The sequence below is a fragment of the Ursus arctos genome, unplaced genomic scaffold, assembly GCF_023065955.2.
Source record: "Ursus arctos isolate Adak ecotype North America unplaced genomic scaffold, UrsArc2.0 scaffold_13, whole genome shotgun sequence".
NCBI classification, from domain to species: domain Eukaryota; kingdom Metazoa; phylum Chordata; class Mammalia; order Carnivora; family Ursidae; genus Ursus; species Ursus arctos.
Window position 1 is genome coordinate 57405974 of NW_026622797.1, and position 14918 is coordinate 57420891.

Here is a 14918-nt window from a genome sequence, read left to right on the forward strand (position 1 = left end):
CCTGAATTAAATTTTTTAGTAAGGTCACTGTCTTTGGGTAGTCTGCAGTAAAGATCTGATGGTCCCCTTATTAGACTTAGAAGGATCTCTCTTCTGCACAACATTTTTTCCAACCTAAAATGTACTCAGCTGTTAGCAGACTCATGTGATACTGATACTGCCAGCAGTGAGCAAATTCACAATCCTACTGAAGCAGGGGATTAAAGCAATAAATCGGGTAATTCAAGCAGGATTGGCATGGTTTGGAGAACAGTGGAATCACATCTTACATGGAGTTTAGGTTCTAAAGTAAGCAAATATGACAAAAAGCACTGATGATCAAATTTATCTGAAAATGACCTCGAAAGTACAATAAGTATGACTGTAAGTAGTCAGTCCTGTTCAGATATACTCCTTCTCAGAGAGTTCAGTGCCACTAATTTTTCCTTTAGCATTGGGGCAGATCATTGTTTCTTTAGTTTAGCACCAAATGAAGGCGTTGGCTTACATTAGAAGTCATGCTTTATGAAGATGTGTATCATGTGCATCTTTGGATGCTAGAATCATGGAATACAGAAAGATGTTCACACTGACAGAGGTACTTGGGAACTAAGACTGGGAAATGCCCAGTTTATATTGTTGTTAATCAGTCAATCTCCCTCTGTCTCTCTCTCCCTCCCTTCCTCCCTGTGCGTGCTGGGGGGGGGGGGATTGGGGGGGGTGGTAAGGCATATAATCAGATTTGAATATCAAGATTGTACTGAGGGGAGTAGATTCCTTAGATAATACTATTAGTGCTTTTAGCCAAATTCTTACTTTCTGTATAATTTTTCTTTAATTGAACTTTCCATATAATTTGTAATCCTAATCCTGTTTCCTACATATCCAAAACCTAGAGAGCCAATTCAGTTTGCAGTTTAAAATGACTATTTGATTTTCTTCTGCTAAAAGATCAGAAGTTGTATTTAATGAACAGCAGAAAGAAATCTAAATATGAATAAAATGTTAGACCATGAAACGGGTTTAAAGCTGATTTCTTCTCCGCCTCCACCCAACTATCTGGATTATTGCCTTCTCTTTAAGTGTATTTTGCGTGCTTGACAGAAAGCTCCAACTCACTGAGTGTTCCCAATTTCTCTGCTATTAATAGCAACATCATTCTCTTCATCCCTGAGGCTTAAACCTCAGACCCCTCCTTATCTGTTTTTATAGGTCTGCTCATATTATTTTCTGTGCATGGAATGCAAGGAATCTCTCTCCCTCTGTCCTCTTCTACAAATTGTTCTAAGCCTAGAACAAACACTGTCTCTTTGGGAAACTTTCCAACACACCCAGTTCACTCCAATGCTCTTCCCTAAATAACAGTATTTTATTCTACACTTAAATTAATTATTTATATAAAATTTCCCCAATATCATTTTAATTTCCTTGAAGGAAAAGATCCCATTTTATATTTCTGAACCATCTTCTTTCTTATCTGCTGTTCATTTTTTCTTAACCATTTGGCAAGCCTGCAATAGGTGGATAGTCGCTGATAGGGATTTGGATGGAGCCCAGATATTATGTTGAGATGGATCAGCCATCACGTGATGATGCTTCAGTCCTGAAATTCACCTGAAATCAAAAATAATATAACTGTCATGTATAACTGGTCCTTCTTTAGCAGATGACTTCAGAGAGAACAGACAGAAAAGAGCTGAAATGACATATGAAAGGAAAACCAACATGACACATAGGAGCAAAAAATGATTCATTGCTAATATGTCAGCATACACATCTTTACACAAAGCAGTCCAAAAGGTGAAGATAGCATTTAAAATAGTGTAGAGTAGCTGTGATATTTTTGACTAATGCAAAGCAAAATAAGATGAAATATAATTTTTAAATATTTATCTAGTACAGTTAAACAATATTTCAGATATTCATTTAAAATATTTTTCAGCATACTATATTAAATCAATTGAAGTTATTTTTAGACTTTTTTTTAGTGTCTTGGACTCGAGATTTTCCTTCCCACTATAGTGCTTTTGTATTTAATGTTCCTAGAACACTTCACTTTTCTCTTCATCTAGTTAATATCTGCTGATCTCTGTATCTTATCTGCCTTTTTCTTCAGGAAGCCTTTATGACCTTCCTAACTTAGTCAAATTTCTTGGCTAAACTCTCGTCACCTTATTACATTTGCATTTATTTATGTGATTGGTTGAATAATGTATGTCTTTCTCATAAGGCAGTCAACAAATATTTATTTAAATGAACTTACTCCATTCGGTTTTTGAAATAAGAATTTGCCTATTAATACAGTCTGAATTTTTATCAGAAGGATATAACTATCCTTAGTTATATATTCTTAGTAGTATATTCTTAGCATACAGTAAAGGCACAGGTTTCTGAAATTGTAAGTCAAGCAAGAAAAGATGAAAACATACATGGATAGTGGAATGCTCTAATTGTTTCATATTACTGAGTTCCAAGTAATACAGTCTTCAGGGGTTCCATCACACAGTTTTATTTCCTAGGTGGGAATTCCGTGCCTATCAAGTGCAAATCAGAAGTTATCTCGTACCCCTCTGTGAGCTTTAATTTCCTCCCCTCCCCATGCTGACCCCTTCCCTAGACAACCACCAATCTGCTTTCTGTCTCTGTAGGTTAGTTTGCAAATCCTAGAGTATGTACTCTTGGTTTTTGGTCTGACTTCTTTCATCATAATTATTCTGAGATTCATCCATATTATGGTGAGTATCAATAGTTCTTTTTCTTGCTGAGTAAAATTCCATTGTATGGATGTAATTTATCCCTTCATCTGTTGATGGACATTTAGGTTTTTTCCTTTTTTTTTTAATTTTTGCTGCATAAATAAAGCTATTATCAATTACTGTGTACGATCTTCGTGTGGATATATGTTCTCTTTTCTCTTAGGTAAATCACTAGAAATGGAATAGCTGAGTCACATGGTAGTTATATGTTTAAATTTTAAGAAAATGTGAAACCGTTTTCCTAAGCAATTGTAACATTTTAAATTCCTGCCAACTCTGTAGGAAAAGTTCCAATTTTTCTCCATTCTTGACAGTACTTGGTATGTTAGTCACTTAAATTTTGGCCATTCTAATTTTTATTTTCCTAATAACTAATGATATTGCATATCTTTACATAAAGTATCTGTTGAAGTCTTTGCCTGTTTTTCTCTGAGATGTTTGTATTCCCACTTTGAGTTTTGAGAGTTTATACATTCTGTATATAAGTCCTGTATTAGATATATGCTTTGCAGATGATTTCAGTCTGTGGCCTATATTTTAATTCTCTTAATGTCTTTTTAAGAACAGATATTTTTATTTTGATGCTCAATTTATCAATTTTTTTATAGATCATGCTTTAAGTTATCCTATTGAAGAACTCTAGGTAGCAGAAATGTCCTCCTGTTTTTCTTCTGGAAGTTTTATAGTTTTAGATTTTATATTTAGGTCTATCATACATTTTGAGTGAATTTTTTATATACAAGATGAAGTAGAGATTGAATTGTTAAGTTGGCTTTATCTTGGGGTTTTTTTTTTTTTTTTGCATGTAGATTCCCAATTATTCTACTACCATTTCTTGAAAAGACTATTCTTTCTCCACTGCTTTGCCTTTCACACTGTGTAAAAAATTTGTTGTCCATATAGGTATGTATGTATTTCTGGACTCTATTCCAATAGAACACTTTTTTTGACTAGATAAGCTTTATAATTAAAGTCTTAAAATCAGGTATTGTTAACTCTTCAACTTTGTTACTTTTCAGAGTTATTTCAATTATTCTATGTCCTTTGCATTTCCGTATGTATTTTAGAATCAATTTGTCAATTTCTGCTGAAAGGGGAAAAAAGTCTGCTGTGGTTTTGATTGAGATTATATTAAACCTATAGATCAATTTTAGGAGAATTAAAATATACCTCTCTCCATCTAGTTAGGTCCTCTAATTTTTCTTAGCAGTGTTTTGTAGTTTTCAGTATACAGGTGATTTCATGTTTTTTTTTTTTCAGATTCACCTCTAAGTACTTCATATATATTATGCTATATATTTTTTCATTTCTGATTGTTGGTTGCTGATATACAGAAATATAATTATACAATTAATTTTTGTACATTAATCTTATATCGTGCAACCTTGCTAAACTCACTATTGTAGTTTATTTTGTAGATTCCATTGGGTTTTCTACCTTGATGATCATATCATCTACAAATGAAGACAGTTTTACTTCTTTCTTTTCAATCTAGGTTTCTTTTATTTCTTGTCTGAATGCACTGACTGAAACTTTTGGAGCAGTGTTGAATAGAAATTCAAAGAGAAGACATCTCTGTCTTATTCCTGATCTTAAGGGGAAAGCATTCAGTTACTGTTAAATATGATACTAGTTGTAGGTTTCTCAGAGATGAAGGTACCCTTCTTTTTTAATTTGCTGAGAGCTTTCATTAGGGATGGCTGTTAGATTTTGTCAGATGTTTTCTTCTGCATCTGTTGAGGTGATAGTGTTGTTTTTCTTTTTAAGTTTATTAATAAAGTGAATTTATTAATTGATTTTCAAATATTAAAACAATCCTCCATTCACTCACTCACTGCACTCAAATAGTTGGATGCTCTGTTGTTAGGCACATACACACTAAAAATTGTATCTTCCGGGTGAATTGACCCTTTTATCATTATGTAAATCCCTTCTTTTTCCCTGATAACTTTCCTTGCTTGAAGTCTGTACCATCTGAAATTAATATACTCATTCTTGCTTTTCTTTTGATTAGTGTTAGCATGGTATGTTTTTCTCCATCCACTTACTTTTAATCTTTATGTATCTTTATACTTAAAGTGGTTTTCTTGTAGACAACATATATTTGGGTTTTGTTTTTTTTATCTCTGACAGTCTCTTTTAATCATCTAGACCATTGATGTGCAAAGTGGTTACTGTTATAGTTGGATTCATATCTACCATGTTTGTTACTGTTTTCTTTTGTTGCCCTTGTTCTTTGTTTCCATTTTTGTCTTCCACTCTTTTTCTGCCCTTTGTGGTTTTAATTGAGCATTTATATGATTTCACTTTCTCCTTTCTTAGCATATCAGTTATACTTTTTCTTTTTTTAGTGATTGCCCCAGTTTACAATATATATTTACTACTACCCCAGTTCCATTTTCAGTTAACGTCATACTGCTTCACAGGTAGTATGAATGCTTTACCATAATAATAATACTAATTCCTCCCTCCCATTTCTTGTATCATTGTTGTCATTCATTTCACTATATATATATAAAATACACACACATACACACATAAGTATATATATATGTAAGATAAATACATAAACATACATAATCAAATACATTGTTGCTACTATTATCTTGCACAAAGTGTTAATCAGGTCAATTAACAGTAAGAAAAATAAAAGCTTTATGTTATCTTCATTTATTCCTTCCTTCATGCTCTCCTTTATTTAGATACAAGTTTCTGATCAGGGGCGCCTGGGTGGCTCAGTCGTTAAGTGCCTGCCTTCGGCTCAGGGCATGATCCCGGAGTTCTGGGATCGAGCCCCACGTCAGGCTCTTCCGCTGGGAGCCTGCTTCTTCCTCTCCCACTCCCTCTGCTTGTGTTCCCTCTCTCGCTGGCTATCTCTCTCTCTCAAATAAATAAATAAAATCTTAAAAAAAAAAAGTTTCTGATCTATATTTTTTCCTTCTCTCTAAAGAACTTTGTAATGTATCATGTAAGGCATGTCTACTGGCAACAAATTAACTCGGTTTTTATTTGAGAAAGTCTTTTATTTGAGAAAGTCTTCTAGGTTGGTGATCTTTTCTCTCAACACTTTAAATATTTCATTTCCTCTCTTCCTGCTTGCATGATTTTTGAGAAGTCAGATATAGTTTTTATCTTTGTTCCTCTATAAGGAAGGTGTGTTTTTCCTCTGGCTTCTTTCAGACTTTTTATTTGGAATCAGAGTTTGAAGATGATATGCCTCGGTGTAGATTTTTTGAATTTATTATGCATGGTGTTCTCTGAGCTTCCTTGATCTGTGATTTGGTGTCTGACATCAATTTGGGGAAATTCTTAGTCATTATTTTTTCAAATATTTATTGTTTCTTTCTCTCTTTCTTCCTGTTTTGGTATTCCCATTATGTATATGTTATACCTTTTGTAGTTCATAGTCCTTGCTTATTCTATTCTGGTTTTCTGTCTTTGTTCTCTTTGCTTTTTAGTTCTTGAAGATTCCATTGGTATGTCATCTAGCTCAGAAGTTCTTTTCTTAGCTGTGTCCTGTCTACTAATAAGTCCATCAGAGGTCTTCTTCATGTCTGTTACAGTGTTTTTTGTCTTTAGCATTTCTTTTTGTTTTTTTCTAGCATCTTCATCTCATTTTACTTTGCCCATCTGTTCCTTTTTTTTTTTTTTTAAGATTTTATTGATTTATTAGGGAGAGAGAGAGAGCACAAATGGAGGGAGGGGCACAGGGACAAGCAGACTCCCCACTAAGCATGGAGCCTGACTCCAGGCTTGGTCCCAGGACCCTGAGATCATGACCTGAGCCGAAGTCAGATGCTTAACCAACTGAGCCACCCAAGCACCCTGCCCATCAGTTCTTAATGTTGTCTGCTTTATCCACTAGAGCCCTTAGCATATATTAGTTGATAAGCAACTAATTATAGTTATTTTAAATTCCCCATCTGGTAATTCCAGTATCTCTGCCATTCTGTTGTTGGCTCTGTCTTTTCAAATTGGGTAGGTTTTTGTTTTTTTCATTTTGTGGCAGGGCTTTTGTTTGTTTGTTTGCCTTTGCTATATCTTGTAATATTTTCTTGATACCCAGACATAATGTACTTTGTAAAAAATTTTTTTAAAAAACAGAAAACAAAAAACTGCTATAAATAGGCCTTTAGTAATGTGCTAGCAAAGTGGAGGAAATATGCTATAGTTCTATGATTAGGTCTCAGTCTTTTAGTGAGCCCGGCCTTGGGACCGTGAACTTCACAAGTGTTTCTCAGGTTTTTTCTCCACTCTTAAATGGGACAGGATGACTACAGTGGCTGAAGTTGGGTATTTCCCTTACCCCAGATCAGTTAAGCTCTAAATAGCACCTTAGCAGGTTAAGCTGTAGTTAACTAGTTTCTCCTGAGAGCAGGCCTTGTTAAAAACAGAATTCTCTGGCATTTTTCAACTGGAAACCCCCTGCTGGAACCCCCTGCTGAAACCTCCAGAGAATTTTTCTCTATTATTTCCCATAGGAATCTGACCAAGCTCTTGAGGGTAAATTTCACAATATTTTGGGGGTCCCCCTAAGACTGGGTCCTCCTGAAGTTTTTAACTCTGAGTTGTCCACACTGATCCTCCAGCAATTCAGCAATTACAGTTCAGGCTTTCTTACATCAGCACTGGTTCCCTTGGTGGTTTCTGCTTATGAGTATCTGCTTCTGTTAGCTATGACTCCCTATATTTGCCTGTGTCTCCAATCTTGGGGGCGGCAGTTTGCCCCACGTCCTGTCCTCTTTTATGGATCCAAGAAGAGTTGTTGATCTTTCCATTTGTTTAGCTTTTTACTTGTTGTTAGGATAGAATGGTGACTTCTAAGCTTCTTACATGTAGAACTAGAAACTCTCAATTTCAAATCATTTTATTTTAAACTAATTTATTACAACAAATTTTAAGTTAATGATTCTTCTCTTCATCTTTTTCTTACCTCACCAGTCTTATCCTTAACCCCCCTCCCCCAGTCCTGCCATATTCCTTCCAGTCATTGTATAGATCTTAACTTAAATGTCATTGTTTCCAAGAAACTTGCCCTCTATAAAATAAGTAGGTCCCCAAACTGAATGTCCCTTCAGCATTCTGTACTTACCATATAATAACATTCATTGTACTTTGTAGAACTTGTCTGTCCCTGAGGAACTCTGTTTCTAGTTCACTCCTGTGGCAAGTGTCAAGCATAGTGTGTGATGCCCAGCAGATCCTCTGTTATTTTTGTTGATTGTATAAATAAGAAGAGCATTCATGCATTTCAGATATATCGTACATTACTAACTTGTGCTTCCGTATTAATAATAGTATTGAAAACCGCAAAGTTCTAAGGGGCATGATTGATTACCTTATGATTTTTCTAAACTATGTTTTAAATGTCAGTAGTTAAGCTAAGAAGTATGTTAATTATTATACTTTTGATCCAATTTTCTATATGTGTGTGTGTGTATATATATATATATATCTGTGTGTGTGTTTTTTTTTCCCCAGGATGCAGAAGAATACACAGATTTGCCAGTAAGACATAATGAAGATCATATGAATAGTGAACTGGCAAAATGTCTTCCCTTTGAATCAAATCCTCATTCATTTGATAGCCCTCACACCAAAGCACATCTCCTACTACAGGCACATCTCAGCAGAACTATGCTGCCCTGCCCAGATTATGACACTGATACCAAAACAGTCTTGGACCAAGCACTCAGAGTATGTCAGGTATGAAAGTCTAATACCTATATTTTCTCCCCTCATTTCTGCTTTTTCCCCCCATGTTTTAGGATAAAAATATACTTGCATTTAATAAAATATTTTATCATAGCATTGTTGAGAAAAATCTGATGAATCAAATCAAGAATTTTCAAAGGAAAGGGCAAATATAGATGCAATAAGATGACAATTTCAGTTATCCATTGAATGAAAATTGCAAGTAAAAGTAAATGCAGGTACTTTTCTAGCTACTGGGCATATAGCAGTGAACAAGCAAAAGACTGCCTGCTGTTATGGGCTTTCACTTGAAATGGAAAAGACAATTAAAGATATAAGTCAAGAGGTGATAACTGCTTTTTAAAAAAAAAAGTAATGAAGTATAATAAAGAAAATATAGAGAAAGATGGAAAGTGTTGTTTTGCACTACTTTAAATGTGTTCAGGGACTATCTTGCTTGTAAGGTAACATTAAAGAAAGAAGTGAAAGAAGAGAGTGAGCCATAAGATTATCCAAGGGAGTATACTCCAAAAACTATGAAAAGCTAGTGCCAAGTCTCTCATGTAGGTACTTAGTTGGTATAGTCAAGGAAAAGTAAAGGAAACCATTGTAAAGAAGGTGGAAAGAGGCACTAGAAATGAAGTCAAAACAGTAGTGGGTATGGAGTTTATTTTGTCAGAGAAAATGGGGTCAGGTCAAGGTAGGGAGTTTGTAAACCATTAAGGATTTTGGATTTTACTCTGAGAGGGAAACTGCTAGAACAGTGGTTCACTAGTGGTTATGTTGATTATATCTATGAATATTTACCATGTTAATTAAAACAGAAATTTTTTCAAATATTTATGTTGTTTAAAAATAATAATAACAAACCCATTATATATTAATAGAAATAACATGATTTTTCAGGAAAAGTAACTATTTTCCAAGACAATAAAGAAAATTAGTGAATCTTGAATGCTTGAGGGCTAGGCATGAAGTGATGGTGGCTGGACCAGTTTGGTATATGTGAGATTGATGAGAATTGGCTGCTTCCTGTATTTTTTTTTTTTTTTTCAGAATTAACAGATTCTGCTGATGAATTAGAAAAGGGTTTTTAGGGAAAGTGAGGAGCCAAAGAGTATTCCAAGGCTTTTCTCCTGAGCAAATGGAAGGATGGAGCTGCCATTTACTGAGAGATGATTGGGAGAGTAGCAGTGTTGGGGAAGCACTCCTAAGGGATTGAGATTATGAGGGATTTGATTTTCTACATTTTACCTTTTTTGGACATTTCTATAATAAAAAACAATTTTAAAAATTTCCAAAAACTTAGGGTGTTTTTATGATAAACAGGTCTGTGTACATGGAGTACATTATGGCATCATTTACAAAATTAAAAATTTGTAAATAACCTAAGTATCTTTTCAGCTATAGAGTGCTACAAAAAATTACAATTTCATTAATGAATTTACATCTATGTAAAATATCTGTATCTATATCCATATGTGCAAATAGACTTAGAAGATGCAGAATAGTGTCCACCAAAAGGTGAACAGTAGCCATTGCTCTAGCAGGATTAAGGGTGATTTTCATTTTCTTCTTTATGCTTTTCTGACATGTTTAAATGTTTTAAAAGTAGCTTCTAACATTTTTATTATCATAAAAAAACTTAATTATATTATTTAAAAGAATAGGAATATTTCATAAAATAGAGTAAGTACAAACTTTCAGGAATTAGGGAGGTAAGACTATAATAAACGCACACATTTTTTGACATCATTTTGTAACCAGCACATGGTTTACCTCTCTAGGAAGACATGTACACACATACCCCACATCTTCTTTATCCATTCAATTTTGAGTAGACACTTTGGCTGCTTCCATATCTTGGCTATTATAAATAATATTGGTAAACATAGGGGTACATGTATCCTTTGACTTTGGGTAAATACACATTAGTGTGATTGCTGGATCATAGGGTAGTTCTATTTTTAACATTTTGAGGAACCTCCATACTGTTTTCCACAGTGGCTCCACCGGTTTGTATTCCTACATCAACAGTGCAAGAGGGTTACTTTTTCTCCACTTCCTCACCAACACCTGTTGTTTCTTGTGTTGTTGATTTTAACCATTCTAACAGGTTTAAGGTGATACTGCATTGTAGTTTTGATTTGAATTTCCCTGATGATAGTGATCATGAGCATCTTTTCTTGTGTTCGTTGGCCATCTCTGTGTTTTCTTTGAAAAAATGTCTGTTCGTGTCTTCTGCCCATTTTTAATTGGATTACTTGTTTTGGGGGTATTGATTTATATAAGTTCTTTATATATTTTGGATACTAATCCTTTATTGGATATGTCACTTGCAAATATCTTCTGCCATTCTGTATATTGCCTTTTTGATTTATTATTGTTTCCTTCACTATACAGAAGCTTTTTATTTTGATGTAGTCCCAATAGTTTATTTTTGCTTTTGTTTTCCTTGTCTCAGGGAACCTATCTAGAAAAAAGATACTGTGGTCGATGTCAGAGAAGTTACTGCCTGTGCTCACCTCTAGGATTTTTATGGTTTCAGGTTTTACATTTAGGTCTTTAATCCATTTTAAATTTATTTGTGTATATGGTATAAGAAAGTGGGCAGGTTTCATTCCTTTGGAGCTTATTGCTTTCCATGTTTCCCAACACCATTTGCTGAAGTTACTGTCTTTTGCCGTTGGAAGTTCTTTCCTGCTTTGTTGAAGAAATCCACATTGCTTTTAGTAGTCATGTCTCCTTAGTCTCCTTGACTTTCATGATCTTGGCACTTTTGAAGAGTATTGACCGGTTACTTTATAGAACTGTCCCTCAATTTGGGTTTGCCTAATGTTTCCTCATACTTAGATTGAATATATATATTCACTGTAGTTACACTACTCCACTGTAGTTACTTCTTTGCCTTTTGTAATTAATAGGTATTCTGTGGGGAGATGCTTTGAGATTTGAGATTATGCAAATATCCTGTTTCTTATACTTTCGCATGTTATTTTCAGCATCCAGTTGAATTTTGTCTGAAGAAATTATTACTATTCTGATTTTCTGTTTCCGTTTTTCCTAGAATTCTACTGGAAGGAAGAACTTGTTCTTCTCTATTTAGTTTATTCACTTATTTATTTATATAGTTATGAGTGTTTGTTTTATTCTACTGGGTAAAATCCATTTCTATCATTATTTATTTTGCTGCACAGATTATCTCAGCATCAACCACTGGGGCCTCTCACACTGGCTCCTGTATCCCTTTGACATGCCCACATTATTATTTTAACATCACCTTGCAATCTTCTGTCTTGTACCTTTCCCTGCCCTAGCCCTGGAATCAGCTGTGTTTCCAAAGAGCCCTGGTTATTTTTATCAGAGAATAGTTTAGAGAACTAATCTGGAAGCTTGTTGACTCTATCACTACCTGGGTATCTTTGCCTCTAGGTCCACTCACTGGACAAAGCTAGGAAATATAAGTACGCATAGACAGACATCCATATCCATTTGTGTATCTACTTATCTCAAGGTATACATATATATGTGTGTGAAAACATTTGTGTTTACAAAACCATGAGTTCATTTCCAATACCTCTCCAATTCCAGTCCAATACCAAAAAGTTCATTTCACTCTTCTTAAATTTATAACTCCTTTCTCCATCAATGAAAAACTTGGCTCTCATTAGTCAAAACAAATTACTATTTCCTCAATCCTAGCATACTCCTGATGTCTTTTTAGAATTATTAACCCTTTTTCCTACAAAACCCAAATTTGCTAGCTTGAGTACAATAATTGTGTTTTGTTCTTTTTTGTCCACGGAAGCTCAAAAGCTCTTTTTCTTTGTATATTTATACATATACATACTTGCTCTCTCAGTTTTTTCTTTTGCATATTTTTATCATGTTATTTTATAAACTTTTTAACCTAATAATTTATAACATTAAATATTCTTTAACACTAAATGTTTTTTTCAGCATAATTTCTAATGAAAGCACTATATTCCTTCCTGTGAAAGTCATAGTTTATATAATGACTCCTCTGTAGTCAGATATTGTGGTGGAATTTTCTTTATTATAAATTATTAGTTATGATTGTCTTAAATGTTGAGTTGGCTTTTCAGAACCTGCCTGGTAAAAAAACTTTGTTGTAAAGAGATAGCAACCAGCTTTGTATCCTAAATCCTCTCATTCCTGCAATTTGTAAGATTGTGCTAAAAGCAGAAAAGCCAGGGAGAGAAAAGAATATGAGCGTTGCCAATGGAAATTTTGGGGAGAGAATCAAGAGTTGGTAAAATGTTCTGAGGCTGATTGACAGTTTTATTATTGTACCCTATTTTTCTCATTTGATAACGCGGATATTGTCAGCCTTAAAAAGTATTGGTTCAGGCAGTTTTCCATCCATTTAAATGAAAACTATCTAAATACAATAGTGAGCCAAGTAGTATAAGGGTACAGGTTTATATCTTAGTCACTCCCACTACCTCCTGTTTGGTATTTATAGCAAAACTTCCCAGTAATTGAGTGCTTTCACGTATTTCATGGAAAAAGGGAAACCAAGGCTGGAGGAGCTGACTCAGTGAGCTGAGAACGAGAGGGCTATGTGCTTGGAAGAGCGATTGTGCGGTCAGGTTGCTGGGTTATTTAGGAAAGTTTCTTTCAGCTGTGGTAGAAAATAGATTGACCTGTTGGCTCATGCTGCTGCAGTGTAAATTTAATAGATCAAAATATCTGTGCGCATTTTAATATTTATTTTAAAAGATTTAGCATGAGTGCCTTTAAAGACTATAAGATGATTCTGTTATGAAAGAAGAACACACACACACACAGACATGTGACTGTAGGTTGATTAGAAAGGTTATCTGGAGACCTTTGTTTCCAAATTTAATGGAGTTAATGTACGTAAATACCAAATTTGACCAGAATTATTTGGAGAATTGTGCACTATCCCTGCACCCCACACCAAAAACCACTATGTAACGATGGCCCAAAAGACAGACCATCATTAACAATGATAGTGCTGAACAGTTTTTGAGAACTTTCCTTTGTACCAGTCTCTGTTCGACTTGTTTTGCATTGCATTTGTTATAATAATCTAATGAAGTAATACAGTTATGCTCATTTTACAGATGAACACTAAGTAGTTTTCCCAAGATCACATCAAAAAGAAAAAGTTTTCAGCATAGGTTAGTATATGTAAGAAAGGTATATCTCACCGGGTTCCCTTTGTCCTATAAGGACGGATTTAAAAATTGTGCTCATGGTCTAGTCAGAATTTGTTTTAAAATATGAGGACTTCGCAGGAATTTCCACTTTTTTTTAAAACCAAGAATTCCCACTAGGCCATGAATAATATTTTTAATTCATCACTTCCTTTTAATGTATACTCAGATCACCTCCATTTATTTATTCTAGTTGCCTTCAACAATCTATAGTTACTTTAACCAGTTTCTAAGAGCAACTTGTTGATCTGGTTGATATTTGTAATTGTTTTATATTACTCTACAGTGTCCAGTTAAATAGCCTATTTGTCTTTTTATATCAACTGCTTATGCTCTTTCTCAAGGTTTTTATATTATTCTAGATACACCAATGAATTAACCATTTACTTCCACACATTCTCCCCTAAAACTACAAAAATTGGAAATAATGGAGGAAAGATCAGATTACTGATATAACCGTCAAGGGAAAGAGAAATGCTATCATAATTACAAAATAACCCTGTAATGTAGTATATGCATACTAGAAAAACCGATGCATAGATTTACTATTAAAACACACATACACACATTTTATGCTTCTCTTTCATTCTTCAGAGTTTGCCTACACTGCTTAGGTTAGGTTCTTGGCTTCTTTCACTGGTTAATCACCACCAACTAATCGGGCTCCCCTGAAGGCAGCCTTTGTCCATCACACCAATTCTTTTTGAAAAATTTCAAACTTCTGGCAGCGATAGGCAATCTCAGCGATTCCTTGCCCCAAGCTACAGAGCTACCAACACCCCAAAAGATAGCAGACATCTCCTCTTTACTATTGAGGAAGAGTGCAAAGTTCTATATTCTGTATATTCTGCATACCAAGCAAGGCACATGTTTATATAGATTGAATTCATGTTCCATTGTCCTAATGGAAATAGGCAAAGGTAAACCAGGGGACCTGCTTTGATAATAATCTAGGTGATTCAGTACCTTAAACCTATGTTCTGGCAGATAAGTTTCCACTGCTTTATAAATTCTTGCATCTAACTTAAATGTAGGAGCTGCCATTTCACTTTATTTTCCTTCATGCCCAGGTCTTTTGGAACTACTGTGTTCAGCCTTTCTTCCCTTGCACACAGGAGATAATATGTAGCTCATATGCCCCTCAAATTCATGTTAACATGCTTTTTGTTCCTTTGGGTCTTTTTAGAATTTTTTTCTTAGTTGTGCTATAATTAACATACAGTATTATATTAGTTTCAGGTGTACAAAACGGTGATTTGACATATGTATACATTGCAGAATGCTC

The 14918-nt window shown here is 34.5% G+C and overlaps 1 protein-coding gene across 7 annotated transcripts in view; it reads left to right on the plus strand.

Annotated features, from left to right (window-relative positions):
• The window catches only part of ASCC3 (activating signal cointegrator 1 complex subunit 3), a 317566-nt gene that overhangs the window by 284820 nt on the left and 17828 nt on the right, over positions 1-14918 (plus strand). For all 7 annotated transcript variants that reach the window (XM_026511731.4, XM_048225883.2, XM_048225882.2 and 4 more), the window contains one exon: positions 8217-8441. In XM_026511731.4, the coding sequence (XP_026367516.2) occupies positions 8217-8441 (225 nt within the window). The remainder of the gene's footprint in view (positions 1-8216; positions 8442-14918) is intronic.